Below are 21,781 nucleotides of genomic sequence, written 5' to 3' on the forward strand. Positions count from 1 at the left end.
GCCCAGTAGCAGATGCTACCGTTTTTGCTGTACCACTGTTTCTATGGGATGCTGCACTTTGCATATCACCTATGTGCTGCCCTCATGTTTTGTAACAAACCTGAATATACCTTTAAAATGAAATACCTCTTTGTAAGTGAGAAAATGAAACAAATAAGAAGGCTGTTGAAGTAGCTTGTGGATACCACTGAACGTAAAACCACATAAAAGAGCAATCTCAAACACCTGCAAAATACATGCACATGCCAGCAGATCATCACAAGCTGCAAAGAAGACTGAGCAGACATGAATGCTGTTTGGCTTTTACTGATTGCTGCAGTTATTCTGCAAACTGGAAACTGTAAGTATTTTTATAATATCTATCTTAGGGCCACATTCATAGAAATGTAATATTTTTTTAAACATGGCTGCTTAAATTGTGACCTGGACCCCTGTTGTTTTGAACAGCTGGAGATGACTTCAGTCTGTGTAGGCTCACCTTTGGCTCAGAACGAAAACCCTAAATTAATTATTATTCTCCTAACAATAATAAGAGTGGTGTATGGGTTCTGAAAAAAGATTTATGGCTAAGATAAGAATCTTGCTTGAGGTGCCAGCTCTTTGGATATATTTACTCAACATGCATGGCTAACATTCAAAGAACCCTAAGTCACCTGTATAAAGGTTTTGCGTTTCCCCATCCTACACTTTCCTGCACAGCACACTGGATATAGAACACACAGGTATGTATGAAGGGTCATTTTCATGTCAGTCTTCCTTTACTACGCCATCACAAGGTGTGACCCAACTCGACACATTTCAAATGTCTAGACACGGTTGTCAAGACTGACCTTCACTACTTTCTTTTTACTTGTTTTATTGTAATATCACAGCTGAGGTAGCATTTGAGACATTACAAAATACATAATTGGTACATGTAATAAATAATTGGTAAATTAAAGAATTTCCTAATTCTCATGGTCCTATGTTCCTTTGGCAGAATTAGGCTGCAATACTCACCCAAAATGAATAATTTAATCCATCTATACTGCATATAGCCAGGGCCGTCTTTAAGGCAGGGCAAAAGGGAAACTGCCCTGGGCCCCATCGATGTTGTGGGGCCCAAAGAGCCTGCCTCATACTTGCCAACTATGCCAGTTTTAGTCCTTTGCTGTGTCCCGATATCCCAATGTGAAGTGCTGCTACTAATGCTCTCCAGCTCTGCCCTATTGTTGTGTACAGATGACTCACCTGCAGACCCTGGGCCAGATTCACAAAAGAGATACAACGGCGTATCTCCGTATCCGCCCATCCTAACTATGTTACGCATAGATAGCCCTAAGATCCGACAGGTGTAATTGACTTACACCGTCGGATCTTAGGCTGCAATACTTCGGCCGCCGCTGGGTGGAGTTTGCGTCGTTTTCCAGCGTCGGGTATGCAAATTAGCTTTTACAGCGATCCACGAAGCTACTCTCGTGCGTAACGTCGTTTTTTCCCCCGTCGCAAAGTTAAGCAATCTTTTTCATTGCTTAACTTTACACCAGCCATGTTAAAGTATGGCAGTCGTTCCCGCGTCGAATTTTAATTATTTTTTTTCGGCGTAAGTACGGCGTAAGTACGTTACGCACATCGCCATTCACAAACACGTCGGGGAGCCGTAATTTCGCGCAAAGCACGTTGGGAAATTTACGAACGGAGCATGCTCAGAACGTTCAGTGCGGGAGCGCGCCTAATTTAAATGGTACACGCCCCATTTGAATTAGGCGGGCTTGCGCCGGACGTCTTTACTATACACCGCCGCAAGTTTACAGGTAAGTGCTTTGTGAATCAGGCACTTACGCTGAAAACTTGCGGCGGTGTAACGTAAACGGGATACGTTATGCCGCGGCGCAGGTACCTGAATCTGGCCCCCTGTGTTTACATGTAAATAACCTGCATTGATGTGTAAATAGCGGTGGCATTCATATGTAAATAGCCGTTGACCGGCTGCATTGATATGTAAATAAAGGCAGCATTCATATGTATATTATGCCTCCCTGAGGTCATATCCCCCATCACCTATACTGAATGCTGCCCACTGGGCAAGTAAAGGGGCACGCGTAAAAGTCCTGCCCGCAACTTTGGTCATTAAGCCTAACATCTGCCTGTTCTAAAAAGGTAAGCAAATTGGTGGGGGTAACCTCTAGCAACCAGTCAGTAAGCGGTAATGATACACTGTAACCTCTGGCAACAAATCGTAATCGCTGTCTGATCTGATTCAGTAAACTGATTTTGAGTCTAGCTGCTATTTGTTGCATGTCTCATAGCAGGTGGAGAGTGATATTGCATAGAGGGGGGCCCAAGAAAATGTTTACCCAGGGTCCAATCAATATTAAAGACGGCCTGTGCATATAGCATTTGCATCTCCAGTAGTTTCCAAACTAAAAATTATTACAATGTTGAGACAACTGTTCAGTGACTTGGTTCCTAAATGCAGCACTACAAAATGTAGATGTTTTGCCCATGTACAGGTATGTATTGCATTTGTACACTTAGCACAATCAGCACAATCAGCTTTACTGCTCACAATATAAAAAAAATACCAAGTGCACATATCATAATTTGCATTTATTATCAAAATGTATTTAAACTGTCAATGTTGTTATTACAGAATTATTATTATTATTATTATGGCTGTTAGTATAATCATGTAAACTATATCTCTGTAGTAGCAACAATTAGCTAAACTCTAGCATAGCAGCTATATACGCTGTGAAAATGAATACGTGGGAACTGTTTTACTTGCTAAATGTTTTTTTTTTTTTCATTTTGAGCTATTTTTGAGGCATGCCTAGATGCTTAGGTAATAGCTATACCAGGTAGGTACATCAAGCTCTTCGACCTCTACCTCAGCAATAATGCAACGTCTTAATGAAATACCATCAGCCACTTGATTGGAAGGTGAATGGACAGCAGCAGACTGAATAGATCATGACTCATGATCAGTAATCTCTCCCTCTTGTCAACAATGTTCAGTGACAGCACATTTGTACTGCATCAGAGCCTAACTAATGCCGCGTACACACCATCACTTTATGTGATGAAAAAAAACTACGTTTTTAAAAACGTCAATTTAAATGACCGTGTGTGGGGGAAAACGTTGTTTTATGTCTTGTGAAAAACGACAAAAAAAAATTGAAGCATGCTTCAATTTTCTGTGTCGTTTTTCAAAACGTAGTTTTTTGTTTCACAAAAATTGACCGTGTGTAGCAAAAAACGACGTTTAAAACGACGTTTTTAAACCCGTGCATGCCCAGAAGCTAGTTATGAAGCGAGCTTCAATAGAAAAGAGTGGTGAACGTAATCTCGCTTTGCTAGAGCATTGTGACAAAAACGATGGTGTGTAGGCTATGTCGTTTTTGAAAATTTAAGTTTTAAAAACGTTGTTTTTTACTTCACAGAAAATGTTGTTTTTTTCCATCACATAAAGTGATGGTGTGTACGCGGCATAACTTCTACCGCTGGCCTTCCCTCTCACAGTTCGACTGTGTAGGAGATTACGATAGACTGATAAAGACAGATTTAAGTACATATACTAGGTGCATTGAATACATTTCATTATAAACATAAATGCATTAACTCTTATTTTCTGTATGGAGTTCAGCCTAAAACTGACAACATTTAGGAGTCAAGTTCAGTCCCACTCCTCTCACATGCAGAAAACATTTTGTTTGAAAGTGGGTAAAGGTTTAGAAGCCCAATTATGCCAGGAAATGCAATCAGCTACTGTATATCAGTTGTCATGGTCAATGTGTTTGTACATTTGAAAAAGACTGTAGCCGTCAGAAAGGTTTAGATAAAAAAACAGTGCAAACTTGTGACCTTTTTTGAAAAAACTTTGCAAAAGACATATGAGATTGTGTCTGATAATATTGGGGTGGTGCTTCTAGGGACAAAAAAAAACCTTTATGTCTAAAAAGAATATATTTGACAGGACACATCGGATCTTTAGTCCAAATGGTTTTTATTTCAGCATGCTTACATCATAAGCAAAATAGTGCAATGTGATTGCATGCCTGATGAAGGGGTCCTGCATGACTCTGAAACGTGCACTTTCTTGCTTGTGATGTGATCATGCTGAATTAAAAAACTTTTGGACTGAAGATCTGAGGTGTGCTGGCAAATATATTCTTTGTGGTGTTCATGATCCAGTCTCCAGCTGGTGGTTGCTACAGCACCCAGTATCCTAGAGCTGCGATCTGTGTGCGATGGGAATATGGACTATAGCCTTTATGGCTAAAACTATTCAGGTATCTCGAGATTATTATTTTTCATTTCATTATTATTACTGCAAATCATTTTGTTCTATAAAGTAACCCTGGTTATCATACATGCTAGGTTTACAGCATTCCTTATTTATCTTATTTTTCCCTTTAACTTATTTTTTTCTTAATCTCAACTTACTGCTCATGCTTCTTAATAGTTAAAAGGTTGAGAAAGACTTTTTTATTTTGTGTTACCTGCAGGAACTAAGCTGAATTTTGGCTCCCTACTGTAACAAAACATTAGTGGAAAGATTTTGCAAATGCTTTGAAATTGTAGAATCCATGTACACTACATGGCCAAAGTATGTGAGCATCCATCCATGTCATTGAGTTCTTATCCAATTCCAATTCAAAAAGTTTAGGGAAGGTAATTTTCTGTTCCTGCATGACTGTGTCCCTAGGCAAGACATGGTTTGATGAGGTTAGTAAGAAGGAACTCCAGTAGGCTTCACAGAACCCTGAACTCACCTCTACTGAATACCTTTGGGATGGAATGTTGATTATGAGCCAGATTTAATTGTAGCTGACCTTGCAAATGCTCTTTTGGCTGAATTGGCCCAAATTCCCACAGACATAGGGGTAGATTCATATAGGAGATACGACGGCATATCTCCTGATACGCCGTCGTATCTCTGAGTCTGGCCGGTCGTATCTATGCGCCTGATTCATAGAATCAGTTACTCATAGATTTCCCTAAGATCCGACCGACGTAAGTCTCTTACGCCGTCGTATCTTAGGCTGCATATTTATGCTGACCGCTAGGTGGCACTTCCGTATATTTCCACGAGGAATATGCAAATTAGGTAGTTACGCCGATTCAGAAACGTACGTCCGGCCGGCACTTTTTTTAACGTCGTTTACGTTAGGCTTTTTTCGGCGTATAGTTACCCCTGCTATATGAGGTGTATCCTATGTTAAGTATGGCCATCGTTCCCGCGTCGAGTTTTAAAAAGTTTAAGTCGTTCGCGAATAGGGATGTACGTAATTTACGTTCATGTCAAAAGCAATGGCGTTTTGCGGCGGATTTTCGAGCATGCGCACTGGGATTTTTTCACGAACGGCGCATTCGCCGTTCGTAAAAAATGTCAAATCCGCGGGGTCACAGTTAATATGCATAAAACACGCCCACATCATCCACATTTGAATTAAGCGGGCTTGCGCCGACACAGATGCGTTACGCCGCCGTAACTAAGGGCGCAAGTTGTATCTGAATACGGAACTTGCGCCCTAAATTACGGCGGCGTAACATATCTGAGATACGTTACGCTGGGCGGATAGATAGACCATTCTATCTGAATCCAGCCCATAGTTTAAGAACTTGGGGGATGCCTTCCCAGAAGTTTGAGGGCTGTTATAGCCACAACGATTGGAGGGAAGGGCACCTCTATAGTAATGCTGTGGTTTTGGAATGGGATGTCCAATAACCTCATATAGGTTTGATAGCCAGATTTCCCCAATTTTTCACCATATAGTCCAGGGGTCTCCAAACTATGGCCCTCCAGTTGTTCAGGAACTACAATTCCCATCATGCCTTGTCATGTCTGTGAATGTCAGAGTTTTACAATGCCTCATTGTAGTTCCGCAACAGCTGGAGAACCAAAGTTTGGAAATCCCTGATATAGTCTAAAAAAAAAAATTGGTTTGCATTGAAGAAAAAAAAATTAGTAATTTATTCTTTTGAATTATAGGTGTGTCTTTGGAAATTGTAGGAGGAAAGGAAGCTGGACCAAGGCCATACATGGCCCTGGTGAGAACCCCAGGAAAGACGCTCTGTGGTGGAACTTTAATAAAACCTAACTGGGTTTTGACAGCAGCTGAATGCACAGTGTAAGTAGTAATTAATGTCTATGTTTTTTTTAATGGATTAAAATTTACACCACTCAAGAGCCAGCTCTCTCTACATAGTTTATTTGTAGTGTCTAAAGGATGGCTTGGCAAAAAATACAAAGAAACTCATTACCCTGAGCCAACCTGTACTAAGTATTTGGAGTCTGAGAAAATCCCCTTCAGAGCTAAAGCAAGGACACAGATTAAAGGTGGGAAAAAATGAATGACTGTTTTAGGTGTGTTCCTTCAGAAATTTTAAAATATTTGGATGTGGTCTTTATAAATTCTTTCAACCAACAGCCTCAAAAGTTAAGTAACTCCTCAACAGTTACATCATTTTCAGTAGGCAGTATCCTAAATAGTATGCAAGTTAAAGTGGCATTATTTAGGCTATATTAAATAAGTCTTACAGACCTTTTATATGATCAGCTCTTGGCGATATGACATGCATATGCAACTGGCAGCCCAATGCCTCACGACAGAACCATTCTACATCTGCAGCCTTTACAATAAAATGTATTTCAGTATTTGTGATTGCTATAACTCTATATTACTTCTGATTTCCGTGACTAATCTTATGTGGGAATATGAAATTGCATACTCAAAGCAAAAATATGTTAAATTTCAGGAAAATTGTATATCTGTCAAATTTCTGGGATGGCAAAGATGAACACCTTTTACTAAAAATATTTTTAGACAAAAAATACACTCTTGTTCCACCTCTGGTCCTGCAATTCATAAAGAAGACCATCCGTTATCAGCTATCAATGACATTAAGCTGGACTTGTTTGGATGATTATTTCCAGCTACTGCTAGCTAAACCATGATCTAAATAAATGAGAATCTTAATATACATAAACAATAAAAGACAAAAATTGTATGCATTAAATCAGGGATGTCCAACCTTTTGAAGAGCGAGGGCCATTTAAGTGACTTGGAAACCTGTCGCGGGCCACAATAAGTGGAGCGGGCGGATGACAGGTCTGTGTCCACTCTGCATATCGAGAGCAGACACGGACACAGCCCACTCTACAGGCCCTTCGATTCGGTCCACCCAGGCGGAAGGGGATGGATCCCCCTCTTTTTTTCTTTACTGCCGGCTTCATTCACAACACTGATGCTCTGGAATGACGGATAGGCGATCTGGGCTTGCCAACCAGCCATCCCAGAGCAGGAGGTTTGTGGGCCACATCCGGGCCACTGGCTGGGCACCCCTACATTAAATAATGCCTACAATGGTCATGAGACATGAGAATCAAGGACGCTCCAAAAATACAATCTGTATCATACTCATTTTCAAAACTGCTTTCCTTTATACTAACATTTGAAATTTTTAAGAGATTTAGACCCCATTAACACCTGAGCGTTTTGTAGCTTGAAGCCTGAAGCTACAAAACGCTGGAGGAGAAAAAATCTAATATTCTCTATGGAGATGGTTCACATCTCCACTCCAAAACGCCTGAAGCCAGAAGTTCCAAAACGCCTGAAGCTCAAACAAGTTCTGGGACTTTTTTTAGGCACATTTGGGCGTTTTTCTGCTTTTAACATAGGTGACCTGTCCAAAATCACAGTAAAAAACGCTGCAAAAATCATGGCAAAACGCGGTAAAAACACGCCACAAAAATCGCGGAAAACGATACGCTCAGGTGTGAATGCAGCCTAAGGCCCCATACACACGAGAGGATCCATCCGCTGAAAAATCTCAGCGGATCGTTTTCAGCGGATGGATCCCCTGATGTGTATGCTCCAGCGGATCTTTATCCGCGGATATTTCCGAATTCCAGCAGATAAAAATTTGTTGACATGCCAACAAATCTATCCGCTGGAATCGGATCCCACGGATCGATCCGCTGGTCTGTACAAACTCACCGGATCGATCCGTCCGAGGGGATCCCCCGCATGCGTCGTAATGATTTGACGCATGCGTGGAATTCCTTATATGACTGCGTCGCGCACGTCGCCGCGTCATCATCGCGGCGACGGCGCGACACGTCATCGCCAGAGGATTTTGGCGCGGATTTCGATTCGATGGTGAGTACACTCCATCGGATGGAAATCCGTGCAAATCCTCAAGAGGATTTATCCGCGGATACGGTCCGCTGGACTGTATCCGCGGATAAATCCTCTCGTGTGCATGGGGCCTTAGAGGTAAGACAAAATATAAAAAATTATAAATATTTTTACAGTTGAATAAAAAAGCCAATCAAAAAGTGATGCTTTAGATATAGGAGGAACCTGGCAGGCTGAGTCAGCCCCTGGCTTCTTATACTGTCTGTATGCCTTAAACACTCCTACAAGGTCAATGGGTAAAGTGGGACTCTCATAGTGGCTGCAGCAGGTTTGAAGATCCAGTTACAGATATACAGAAAACACATTGCTGGGTGGTGTTATGCTGCGTGCACATGACCGTTTTTCATGATGTGAAAAATGCCATTTTTTTAAATGGTCATTAAAAACGATTGTGTGTGGGCTCCAGAGCATTTTGCTCGATTTGAAAAATGGGCATTAAAAATTTAGAACATGCTCTAAATTTTCGCGTCATTAGGCTTTAACGACGTGAAAAAAACGTGCATGCTCAGAAGCAAGTTATGAGATGGGAGCACTCGTTCTGGTAAAACTAGCATTTGTAATGGAGATAACACATTTGTCACCCTGTAGCAGACTGAAAAGCACGAAGACTGAAAAGCGCAAATCGTCTCTCACCAAACTTTTACTAACACAAAATCAGCAAAAGCAGCCCAAAGGGTGGCGCCATCTGAAAGGAACTACCCCTTTATAGTGCCGTCGTACAGGTTGTACGTCACCGCTCTTTGCTCGAGCATTTTTTTTCACGATCGTGTGTGGGCAAGGCAGGCTTGACAAGAATCACGTTGCAAAAAACGTTGTTTTTTCTAGGACATTAAAAATGGTCGTGTGTACGCGGCTTAACTCCTTGGCTTTTTAAACAAGTGTATGCATTACATGTACAAAATAGACAAAGTGCTGAAAAGAACGGCACAGAGATTTGGTTCTAAATATGGAACAGTTGGGAATTGTGCCATTAAGCATAGTAAATACATAGAAAAAACACAACTGAATGCTTTAACATGATATTCAAAAAATGTTGTACATTTTGCAAATATATACCTGTTTTGTTTTTTGTATTGAACTTCCACACGTTTATGCCAGTACTGGACACAGAAACCTATTTAGGTCCAAAGGAATCTCACAGGAGGCTCTTAAAGTGAGACTAAACATCATCTTTGTTCTCCAAAAAGAATCCACACACACATCCACTATTTAAAGTGCTATTTAACTCACATGTTTAAAACAAATGATGGCAGGAAGGGTTTTTATGACAGAAGAGACCCTATTGGTCTCTTCCGTCATAAATTCTTCCCCCTACCTAGCTCATTTAATGCACCGCTCTGTGCTGTGATGACGTGACCCTGTGTGCATGCGTGTAAGTGACATTATCACAGCCCGGCCATTGAAGTGGCCCGGAAGGAAGACCCGAAGAAGTTGATATTAAAGGCAATGTTTTTTTTTTTAAATAACAAACGTGTCATACTTACCTGCTCTTCGCTGTCCCACCAGGCTGCACAGGGTGGAAAAGATAACATGCAGGATACAAGACCTTTCTTGCAAGCAAACCCTTCCACTCTGAAAGGCTAAGTAGGAGGCTACAACCTCTATTAGTAATCTCTACCATATAAAAAAAAAACCTGCGCAGCACACTGCGGACATTGATATCTCAGGTGGTCTTGGTGTCTGCCTAACGAGACCCGCCCCGGGTTACCACCTATTCCATCCAGCCTACATGGCTTTCTGGTAATTTTTTATTGTATTTTTAACCACATGGTGTGGCGGATCGCATCAGTTCATCTGGGGGCACCCTACTATACCAATATCACATACACTGATTGCCCTGAAGAAGGAGTCTTAGAACTCCGAAACGCGTTGGCATTGGCCTCTGTAGCCCCTACATGTGTATTGTACTATTACTGGGCGCCTTCCCCACTAGTAACCCTGTATCTCATTTCACTATGTTGACTTTTTATACTGTGCCAAATTACTGTTTTGTGTTCTATAAATAAAATCATTATCTTTTAATACAAATATATTTGTACTCTCTGAGCCTTTAAAATCCCATATTCAGTGAGGGTAATTCACGATTTTCTACTTACCTGCTCTGTGTAATGGTTTTATACAGAACAGCCCCAATCCTGCTCTTCTGGGGTCCCCTGCCAATGCTCCTGGCCCCTGCCTCCTGCCAAGTGTCCCCAGATTAAACATCTTGCTGTGGGGGCACCCGAGCAGGCTCGCTTTCAAGCTGCTGCTCTGCATGTACATTCAGACACAGAGGAGTGGCTCAGCCCCGCTCCCTCTCTCTTCTCAATGTCTTACTGGCTGTGATTAACAGCAACGTGAGCCAATGGCTCCCCCTGCTGTCTCTGCCAATGAGGAGAGAGAGTCTCCAGTTAGCAGAGGCTCTCTTGCACATCCCTGGATCGAGAGAGGGTCTAGGTAAGTATTGGGGGGGGGGGGCATACAGAAGTTTTTTCTTACCTTAATGCATGTAATGCACGAAGATAAAAAATCTTGAACCTTTAGAACCACTTTAAGTCTGTCATAATGTGCTATTATGCGGTGCATACAGTAATAACAAATGTAGCCAAGAAGTCAGATCGCAGCAACAGAAAGAAGGGATTTGGAGGAGACTGAGAACAATAGGATGTACTTTTTTGGGTCAAGAACACATATTTGAACATATATTTTGTTTAGCCAGAGTCTAGTGTCACTTTCATAAACTGCTGGTTAGTTAATTACATGTGTAAATTTACAAATAATCCAGCATACAAACCTTTGAGGACAGGGGGGCAACAATTAAGATGTCTAACTATACTGTATACATACCATACCAAGTACATGTAGCGCCTGTGTACTTTTCAGTACAGGTGCTATGGTTACATTTAGTTGGGGAATGGGAGAGTTATTTGCTCCCATTCATTTTGATTTGCTAAATTCGGCTGTCGCCAGCCCTGAACTGTTCTCTGGGTCATTCTGTTCTCCAGAGATGCCGTTTCATCTCTGGACAGTAGGTTGCGCCAGAGGGGTCTAGGCGGAGCCGCTTCTCTCCAGCAGCCAATTAGGAGAGTTTTCCCTCGCGGAGCATGCTGGAGAGGGGTATTTCTGTGGCGGAGGCCATTGCTCAGGGTTCTTTGCGGGTTCCTGGTTCCAGGTGCGGCACCCACTTTAGGGTGTGCGCACGTCACGGGCCCCGGCGATATGGCCTACCGGGCCGGGGCGCACGTTCTACGGGGAGTTCCCGACTCTGGGCCCTCATGGCCCGGAGCATCTGATGCTGCACAGGGGCCCCAGTGACTTACTGGGTCCCTCCATCTCTATTGAGAAGATCCCAAGCAGGTTGTGCTCTTCGGTGGGGGATCGGTCTGAGGAGAACCCGGAGGCAGGTGATCCAACAGGGCTTGAACGAACCATCAGGGATCTGGGCACCGGACACTGACAGGTTGTATGTGGCAAACTGACAGTCGTTGACCCCTAGTGATCCACTGGGAGGATTTGCTCTATCATCCAAACTTTCAAGCACTAGGCCTGTGGCAGAGGTCTCATCCTAAAACCTAAATTCTATTAGAGCCAAGTCTGTGGCAGAGACTTGTTCCTTCCCAGAAGTTTAAGTGACGCTCTGGCTGCCAGGCCTGTGAGAGAGGTCTGTCCAGGGGCACTTTACCCACTCCGGCTGGAGTGGCGATGAGGAAAGAGTTACTATTGAAAGCAGGACTGCTTTTGCTTATCCATCGCCTGTATCTGCAAGGTTTATTCTTTCACCAATCTTTCCTGTCTACCTCGGGTTGACTGTTGGTCATGTTGGACCAGAAATAAAGCATTGAAAAACGTCAACCAACTGTCTGAACATTCCGTCACTGCTCTCACAACCATCAACACCCCTAGACACATCACAGAGATAACTTAAATACGCCGATTCCAAATCTAATCAGCGGCTCCTCCGGGGGTAGCGATACACGCATCATAGATATGTGACATGTGGGGAAGTCAGTCTCATTGTAAAGAGAACTTTGAGTCAGAGTGAAACATCCTGTTAGCAAACATCACCTCTAAGTGAGAAGTTTCCTATGATAAGTGTTAAAACAACAAGAAAAAAATGAATGTAGGCTTCCTCTGACCTATAATACTGTCACAGAAACCTTTTGGAGGAATTTAACTACAATAACACTGTGCTGTAGAGTATACAGAGATATGAGGATTGATCTAGAACATGCAGATTCAGAGATCTAACTTAACTGGTTAGATAGCTATACCTGTTCCAGGTTAATTAGCCAATGGTGCTGATTTATTGAAGCTTATAAACATGCACATCTGCATAGATCATGCTTGAACAACCAGATCTCATCCTCCTGGTATTGATTATGTGTTTGCAATGCACACAGATATGAATTCATTTAGCTAGAAAATATGGTTTGCTATGGAGCTCGTGCAAGGCTGCAGTGTAAAGGCCAGCACGCATGATCAGATTTTCCAACAGGAAAAGTGTGATGACAGGCTGTTGTCGGAAATCCGACCATTTGTAAGCTCCATCTGAGAATTGTCGGATTTTCCGGCAACAAATGTGGGATAGCATGCTTTAAAATTTTCCGGCAACAAATGTGTGATGTCGGAGAAAAATTCATAGTACAAACATGCATGCTCACCATTACACAACTTTAGCAGAAGTTTCCCAAAGGGTGGCGCTAAAGAGCTAAAAAAAATGTAGTTTAGTGTTTGTTGGCCAACAACTCTTTGCCGTTTGTATGCAATACAAGTTCACGGCCAACGCCCTTCGGACAAAAGTCAGAGGTGGAAAATCTGATCATGTGTACGAGGCTTTAAGATTACCATAACCATTTTCCTTGCTCTTTTTCAATTCTTTCTATAATTTAGGCCCAAATTAGTGAATATAGAGGCAGCTAGGCAACTAATATTCTTAGTATGAGGTCAGCAATGGCAGCTTCCATATTTCTCTCATTCAACTTTTTTTTTTAATTCCTAGAGCTGGTGTAGATTGCATTCAATCTGCTGCATGAAAACCCATACTGCTCTGTTCTTGTACACTGCAGCTAACTTCTGAACATTCCTGCATGTCTAAGAACTCTAATGTCAATATTCTAATTTACTCATCGCCAGCACAGCACTGCCCCTTCCCACCCGGAGCCGCCTGGCACATGGAGGATGCAGTGTTAACGCACCATGCAATCTCACACATGTACAGTGGGGAGCCAGTTGTGATTCCTTAATGTAACACATGAATAAATGATGGACAAGCGGTAAGAGGGGGCCTTACAGAGAAAGAAAAGACCCCATACTCACCAATCAGCAAAGCTTAGGTGCCTGTGGCTATGTTCACTGAGGATGGCAGCAATATATGCTTGGAAGGGAGCAGAGCCAACCAAAAATCCCAACCAAGAAACAACGGGAAGGCAGACATGGCATGGGTAGAAATGAGTGACATTGGAGGTCCTAAATAGTCAGTTCAGGTGTCAATTGACTAATATGATATAATATGTATATAATTAAACATTGCTACATTGGCAAAATAATTATGAAGTACCGTATAGAATGGGATTCATGTATAAACCAACCTGTTGCGATGGTAAGAGGGATAAAGGCCAAGCAGGAATGTGTGTAAAACTGCAGATATGGGAAAAGAGATGTCAAAAAAGGCAATCCCTGAAAGGAAAAGGGGGAATGTGAGAAAGGGTAAATATAAAAAAAAAAAAACATAACCAGGCACAAGAGAGTGCATGAGAATGATGAAAGATGTATCCCTGTGTAGAATCAGTAGCTTTTAGCAGTAGAGTGAACTGTCCCATGTGAAGTGAAATGAAAGATCCCAGCCATGTATTCTCTCCCATTTATAACCCCACAAGGGCTCCAGTGGCCTCCACCCCTGGATAATCACTTAAAGCGGATTTTTTTTTCACTAAAGAAAAATTATTAAAAGCCAGCAGCTACAAATACAGCAGCTGCTGACTTTTAATATATGGACACTTACCTGTCCAGGGTGCCCGCAATGTCGGCAGCCGAAGCCGCTGACATACTCGGTAAGGGAATCAGGAAGTGAAGCATTGCGGCTTCACTAGCTGTTTCTCTACAGTGCATGCGCAAGTCGCGCGGCACATCCTTACTGGTCCCTTCTGTCTTCTGGGACCTGTGTGTCTCCCAGAAGACAGCAGGGGGTGCAGAATAGGCGCCGGAAGTGGCGTAAATCACAGAGGTGATCTATGCCAGGAAGTGGGAGCAAATATCTGTATTATACAGGTATCTGCTCCCTCCTCCCCCCTGAAAGGTGCCAAATGTGACACGGGGGGGGGGGGGGGAGATTCCAAAAAGTGGAAGTTCCATTTTTTGGTGGGACCCCACTTTAAGGTGTCAACTATATTATAATATGTATATAATCAACCATTGCTAAGTTAGCAAAATCATCATAATTTTTTATATAATGGAATGCATGAATGTATGTGTAGCGCCTGGTTACTTCAAAGTACCGGTGCTATTTATATTTAGAGGGTGATCAGAGTGTAGTTAAACTCTGATCCGGTTAAAATTTTTAAATTGGGTCTCTGTCTCAACTTGCCTGTGCTGTGGGCTCATTCTGTTGTGCTGGGGTGTTCTTTCACCCCAGTGCAGTAGATGGCAGCAGTGGAGTCAAGGTTTGCGTGCTCCCCAGCAGCCAATCAGGAGGGTTGAGCCTCGCTGTGCATGCTGGGGGAGGGTATTTGTGGGGCAGACGCCATTGGTTCAGCGTCTTCTTCGTCCAGTGTGGCACCCACCTTTAGGGTGACCACATCACGGTGCCCCGGCGTTATGGCCTACCTGGCCGGGGCGTGTGTGCCACACCGTGTTCATGGTTATGGGACCATGTTGGTCCGGAACATTTGAGCAGCGATGGGGACCCAGTGATCGACTGGGTTCCCACCTCTGAGGATCCCAAGCGGTATAGCTGTTTGGTGGGGAGTCCGTCTGAGGAGCGCCAATGAGAGGCTGGTGGTCCAAAAGGATTTTGACAAACCACCGGGGATCAAGGTAGCCAGACACTGAAGGATTGATCACCTGTCAGTCGGTACCTGGGCGATATTAAGAAGGAGATCCAGTCGTAATTCACCTAAGGAGGATTGCCTCTGTAACTGCAATCAGAGAGGGCCTGTGGCAGAGGTGTCTCCCTGACGTTCATTTCAAAGAGGGTCTGTGGCAGAGACTTTTCCTCAAAGGTTCGAGCGATACTCTGGCTGCCAGGTCAGTGAGAGAGGCCTATTCAGGTACGCTATTCCCACTCAAGCAGGAGTGGCGCAGAGAAGTGTTACACTTGGGAGCAGGACTGTTTCCCTATTGCTACGCCTGAATTTGCTATTCTCCTTTCTTTCTTCAACTCTACTTTCCTCACCACAAGTTTATTTGTTTTTACCCGGCTGGGTAATAAAGAGCACAGAAAAGACACTTGTTGCGGACATTCCTTTACTATTGCTATATGAACCATTCACCCCTAGGAATTCAGAAGAGCCACAAGGTAAATATGCAACCCAAAACAAACCAGCAGCTCCTCCGGGGGTAGTGCTACATATGTAGAAACCAACCTATTACGATGGTAGGACAAATAATGGGGTCAGGGAGGAATGTGTACAAGACTGCAGATATGTGGAAAGAGATGTCAAAAGGCAATCATCTGAAAGGAAAGTGGGGATTGTGAAAAAGTGTTAATGTCAAAAAAGAGGTAAAATGAAGTGCTAGGTGTGAAGGATAAAAGGGTTGTGTACCTGTGAGAGATCAGTGGCTTGCAGCAGCAAAATTAATTGTCCTATTAAAAAATAAATAAAAAAATCCCAGCCATGTGGGCTCTCCCATTAAAATCCCTGAAAAGCCTTCAGCAGGCTCCGCTCCCAATGCCATGTATGGGGTGGCATGGCATGCTGGCGCTAAAAGTTACATCTCACGAAACGCATTGGGTGTTTTAGATCTTATGTATATCTAATGCAATACAATCTTTAACCATGTACAAATTGTATCAGCTTTGCCTTTGTTTATGCTACTCTTATGTGTGATAATTTCTGCAATAAATGTTTTTATTGTAATTCTATTTGTCAATTTCATCGGCCTATTGTGCACACCTCATTTAAAGTGTTTTATTGTACTATTAGGGATGGAGGTGTGTCACTGGTGACACCAGACCTTTCTTTTATGTACAGTATAACAAAGAATACCCAAAGGGCAGAAGAATGGAGTTTGGAGGTGCCCCTTGGGCATTGTTCCCAAGAAAGAGCCGGGTAATTTCAGGCTCATCCACCATCTGTCCTACCCGACAGATGCCTCCCTTAATGATGAGGTTTTGATAAAGCGATGGCCCTCTTAAGACATTTTGGGCAGGGAGCATTGTTAGCAAAAGCAAACATCAAATCTGCTTTTTGGTTGATACTCGTGCATCCACAAGGGTTCAACTCCCTGGGTTTCCAATTCCGAGATCATTTTTATTTTGATAGATGTATGCCCATGGGCTTCTCTCTATCATGTTTTTATTTTAAGGCCTTTTCAAAATTTTTGCAATGGGTTTTGTCAATGAGGTCCCCTGATGGTGGTTTCTTACACGATTTAGATGACTTTATCTTTGTTGGTCCAAGGGACTCTCAGTTATGCCTGGAGTCAATACACACATTTTTTCATATCTGTGATTCCTTTGGAATCCCCATTGCACATGAGAAAATTCTCCCATCCTCTACTATTGAATTTTTGGGAATACTTATAGACTCCTCCGTGATGGAATTTAGACTGTCCAGTGAGAAATTGCACCGTATGAGTGAGTGAGTGAGTGAGTGAGTGAGTGAGAAACTTGTAAAGCGCAACAAATGCAAACTTAATCGCCTCAAGGCGATGAGATTGTTGGTCTCGTTTTTCCTAAGCGCAAGGTCTTGTTAAAAGAGGCCCAATCTTTATTATAATCGCATTCACAGCCAGGGTCATTCCTGTTGCCACAGTCTTTTCTAGGCGTTTTGCGTTAGCTACCAAGGGTTTAAAAAACCCTTATTCCCATGTCTGTGTCTCTGCAAGTATTAAGGAAGATTTGAAAATATGGGATTCTTTACTCTGCAATATTAATGGGTCTACTTTCTGGCAACAACCTTTTTCAGACAGCTTTCAGCTAAATTTATTTATGGATGCCACAGGTTCTTCAGGTTTTGGAGCCTTTTTGGATGGCTAATGGTGCGCCTACGAATGGCATCCCAGCTGGCGGTATGCGGAAATTCTGCAAAACATAGTCCTTTTTGAGTTGTTCCCAGTGGTGGTTTCCATGGTAGTTTGGAAGGAGCAGTTTAGGAATCACAGGGTTATGGTGCATACAGACAACACAGGCCTACTTTTTGCCATCAACATGCTGTCATCCAGATCAGAGTCAGTGATAAAACTGTTAAATTTTTTGGTGTTACACTGCATGCGTTTCAATATATGGTTAAAAGCTTGTGACATTGCTGGGATTGATAATACCATAGCATAACAATACCATACATAGCTGACGCTTTATCTCGTTTGCAGTTTTAGAGATTCCAGGAATTGGTTCCATTAGCGGATCGGCACGGCACCCCTTGTCTAGATTGCCTCTGGGGCTTGATATGGGAGTAATCTCCATTCATCTCCAGAAGTCGGTAGCACAGAAGACGTATAACCTGACCTGGTCCAAATTGTGTTCTTTTTGCCTTGACAAGGGTTTAGATGTGGATGCTTATGTCTCCTTGGCCTTCGTGTCTTCCCTTATTCAGGCCCAGCTTAAGCCTGCTTCAGTTAGTAAGATTTTGGCTGGAGTTTCTTTTTTCTTGAATTTTTTTTATACTTAACAGAAATGCTGTTACTAGGCAGATCGTCCTAATCTGCCACTTCCTGGTCTGTGGTGGTCTTCTTTCTTCTCTTCCTTGCGCTGACTCCTGGGAAATGGGGAGCAGTGTCCTCTGGGACCTTGTGTGTCTCCCAGGAGACATCCGCCCATTCACATAGCGCCGTGCGACTCGCGCATGCGCAGTAGGGAACTGGGAAGTGAAGCCGCAACGCTTCAATTCCTAATTCCTTCACCGGGGATGGTGGAGGGGCATTCGAGACCCGAGCGCTTGCTCGGCTTTGGCTGCCGACATCGCGGGCACCCTGGACAGGTAAGTGTCCTTATTAAAAGTCAGCAGCTAGAGTCTTTGTAGCTGCTGACTTTTAATTTAATTTTATTTTTTGAACGCCCGACCTCCGCTTTAACAGTGCATGTCAGAGCACAAGCCATGAACTCCAAGCAATTGTCTGATTGTATTGAGGCACAGATCTGGGAAAGGGTACAGAAAATTTTCTCGAGCATTCAAGGTCCCAATGAGCACAGTGGCCTCCATCTTCATTCGTAAATGGAAGAAATTTGGAAACACCAGGACTCTTCCTAGAGTGGACTGCCCAGCCAAACTGAACGTTTGGGGAGAAGAGCCTTAGTCAGAGAAGTGACCAAGAACCCGATGATCACTCTAACAGAGTTCCAGTTTCTCTGTGGAGAGAGGAGAACCTTCCAGAACAACCATCTCTGCAGTACTCCACCAATCATGCCTGTATGGTAGAGTGGTCAGATAGAAGCCACTCCACAGTAAAAGACACATGACAGCCCATCTGACAATGACCCTAAGCACACAGCCAAGTTAACAAAGGAGTCGCTACAGGACAACTCTTTGAATGTACTTGAGTGGCCCAACCAGAGCCCAGACTTGAACCGGATTGAACATCTCTGTAGAGATCTTAAAATGGCTGTGCACCGATGCTCCCCAACCAACATGATAGAACCTGAGAGGTTCTGCAAAGAAGAATGGGAGAAACTGCCCTAAAATAGGTGTACCAAGCTTATAGCATCATATTCAAAAAAGACTTGAGACTGTAATTGGTGCCAAAGGTGCTTCAACAAAGTATTGAGCAAAGGCTATGAATACTAGACATGTGCAATTTGTTTAATTCCAAATTAGTTTTTTAACTAATTTTAACAAATTCGTTAATTCCGAATTTCCGAATTCCAAATTTTCGAAATATCCGAATTAAAAAAATCGGAAATTTGAAATTCGGAAATTGGAAAATTAGAAAATTAGAAATTAGAAAATCGGAAATTGGAAAATTAGAGATTGGAAAATTGTTTTCCAATATCCGAATTTCCGAATTCTGAATTTTTGAATTTCTGACTTTCCGATGTCCTAAATTCCGAATTTTAGAATTTCTGAATTCCCGAATTCCGAATTTTTGAATTTCCGAAAAAAGCTAAAAAAACAAATAAAATGAAAAAGCGCACATTTTTCGGCAGTGCACATGTCTAGTGAATACTTTTTGTAAATTTTTTGTTCTTTATTTTTAACACATTTGCAAAGATTTCTAACAAACTTCTTTCATGCTGTCATTATGGGGTATTGTTTGTAGAATTTTTAGGAAAATATTGAATTTAATAAATTTTGGATTAAGGCTATAACATAACAGGATGTGGAAAAAGTGAAGCTCTGTGAATATTTAACGGTTGCGCTGTGTTATTCGGTGTAGAATCTATGGGAACACACAAGTACATAAAGGGATTCCAGTAAATAAAGGGAAATATTTTTCTCCTCTGTACTACCTTTTGGTCTCCAGAATCTGGTACAGGTCATAGAATTCATTAATGTGAGGAGTCATGCTGCGTACACACCATCACTTTATGTGATGAAAAAAACCGACGTTTTTAAAAACGTCACTTTAAATGACCGTGTGTGGGGGAAAACGTCGTTTTATGTCTTGTGAAAAACAACAACAAAAAATTGAAGCATGCTTCAATTTTATGTGTCGTTTTTCAAAACGTCGTTTTTTACTTCACAGAAATTGACCGTGTGTAGCAAAAAACGACGTTTAAAACGACGTTTTTACACCCGCGCATGCCCAGAAGCTAGTTATGAAGCGAGCTTCATTGGAAAAACGTGGTGAACATAACCTCGCTTTGCTAGAGCATTGTGAAAAAACGATGGTGTGTAGGCAACTTCGTCTTTGAAAATTGAAGTTTCAAAAACGTCGTTTTTTACTTCACAGAAAATGTCGTTTTTTTTTCATCACATAACGTGATGGTGTGTATGCGGCATCACTCTGTGTAATTATATTTTAGTTATACATTTTTCTGTTTAAGACATCCTATAGAAATGATTTTTTTTCCTGAATTTGTATTAATTTATTTAATTATAGTTATGTTATTAACTCTTTTTAGAGACAAAACAACAACAGTTGACCTTGGTGTTCGCTCAATAAAGGCAACAAGAGAAAAACAGAGACAGCAGTTCACAGTTATCAAATCAATTACCCATCAGAAATTCAATGCAAAGAAACATACAAACAATCTCCAGCTTCTGCAGGTAAATATACCAACACACTATTTGTTAATATTATAACTTGGGGACCCGGTACCGGCCGGCCGTAGGTCCCCTGGACAACTTGGCACACATGTAGCCCCAGTTTTCCTCTACAAGTGTGCAAAATTTGCTGTCTGGGGGACCTACAGCCGTGGAGCACTGACTTTTCAAAGCCTGGCACCCCTTCTATATACTCCCAAGTTAAACATAAATCTAGTTATGGACACAGTGAGGCATGGGCACAATGAGGCATGCACATGGACACAGTGAGGCAAAGTGAGGCATGCAGATGGACACCCTAGGCTTATGCCGCGTACACACGATTGTTTTTCGGCATGAAAAAAAACGACGTTTTAAAAAACATCATTTAAAATGATCATGTGTGGACTTCACATCGTTTTTCGGCTTCTGAAAAACGACCAAAAAAAAATTCGAACTTGCTGTATTTTTTAACGTTGTTTAAAAAAAATATTTCGGGTTGTAAAAAATGATCGCGTGTGGGCAAAAACAACGTTTTAAACCGGCGCATGCCTAGAAGCAAGTTATGAGACGGGAGCGCTCGTTCAGGTAAAACTACCATTCATAATGGAGTAAGCACAATCATCACGCTGTAACAGACAAAAAAGCGTGAATCGTCTTTTACTAACAAGGAATCAGCTAAAAGCAGCCCCTTTAGAGTGCAATTGTACGTGTTGTACGTCACCGCGCTTTGTTTATCATTTTTTTAAAACGATGGTGTGTGGGAACATCGTTTTTAATGATGAAGTTGGAAAAACCTCGTTTTTTGGACATGAGTTTTTTTCCAATGCCGAAAAACGATCGTGTGTACGCGGCATTATACTCGAGTCAATACGTTTTCCCAGTTTTTTGTGGTAAAATTAGTTGCCTCAGCTTGTATTCGGGTCGGCTTATACTCGAGTATATACGGTAATGTAACACGTGATTGTAAACCCCCCACTTTGTAAAACAACTCATTCAGTTTAAAACATAAATTTAATTCAAAACATTTGGGTATCGATCTAAAAAAACATTATTAATACCTTCTTTCCCTTTTTTATGAGTAATCACATGAATAAAGTGAGTAATAGTCATTCAAAATACAGTAGTGCATTGGTTAGGATATTAGAACATTATTCGGATACAGTTTTTGCTTAATTAAATACTAAGATAAACATAAACTATAGAAAAAGTAAACAATAAATAAATAAATAAATCAGCTTACCTAAATAGTTCAAGCATCCTTATATAGTGGGCCACCAA

The 21,781-nt window shown here is 42.0% G+C and overlaps 1 protein-coding gene across 1 annotated transcript in view; it reads left to right on the forward strand.

Annotated features, from left to right (window-relative positions):
* The first annotated feature begins 210 nt into the window (after positions 1 to 210).
* LOC120928276 (granzyme A-like) overlaps positions 211 to 21,781 on the forward strand; it is a 33,987-nt gene continuing 12,416 nt past the window's right edge. The window contains exons 1-3 of the mRNA XM_040339377.1: positions 211 to 340; positions 5,975 to 6,113; positions 20,380 to 20,524. Coding sequence (XP_040195311.1) covers positions 286 to 340; positions 5,975 to 6,113; positions 20,380 to 20,524 — 339 coding nt within the window. The 5' untranslated portion in view covers positions 211 to 285. The remainder of the gene's footprint in view (positions 341 to 5,974; positions 6,114 to 20,379; positions 20,525 to 21,781) is intronic.

The sequence above is a fragment of the Rana temporaria genome, chromosome 1, assembly GCF_905171775.1.
Source record: "Rana temporaria chromosome 1, aRanTem1.1, whole genome shotgun sequence".
NCBI lineage: Eukaryota > Metazoa > Chordata > Amphibia > Anura > Ranidae > Rana > Rana temporaria.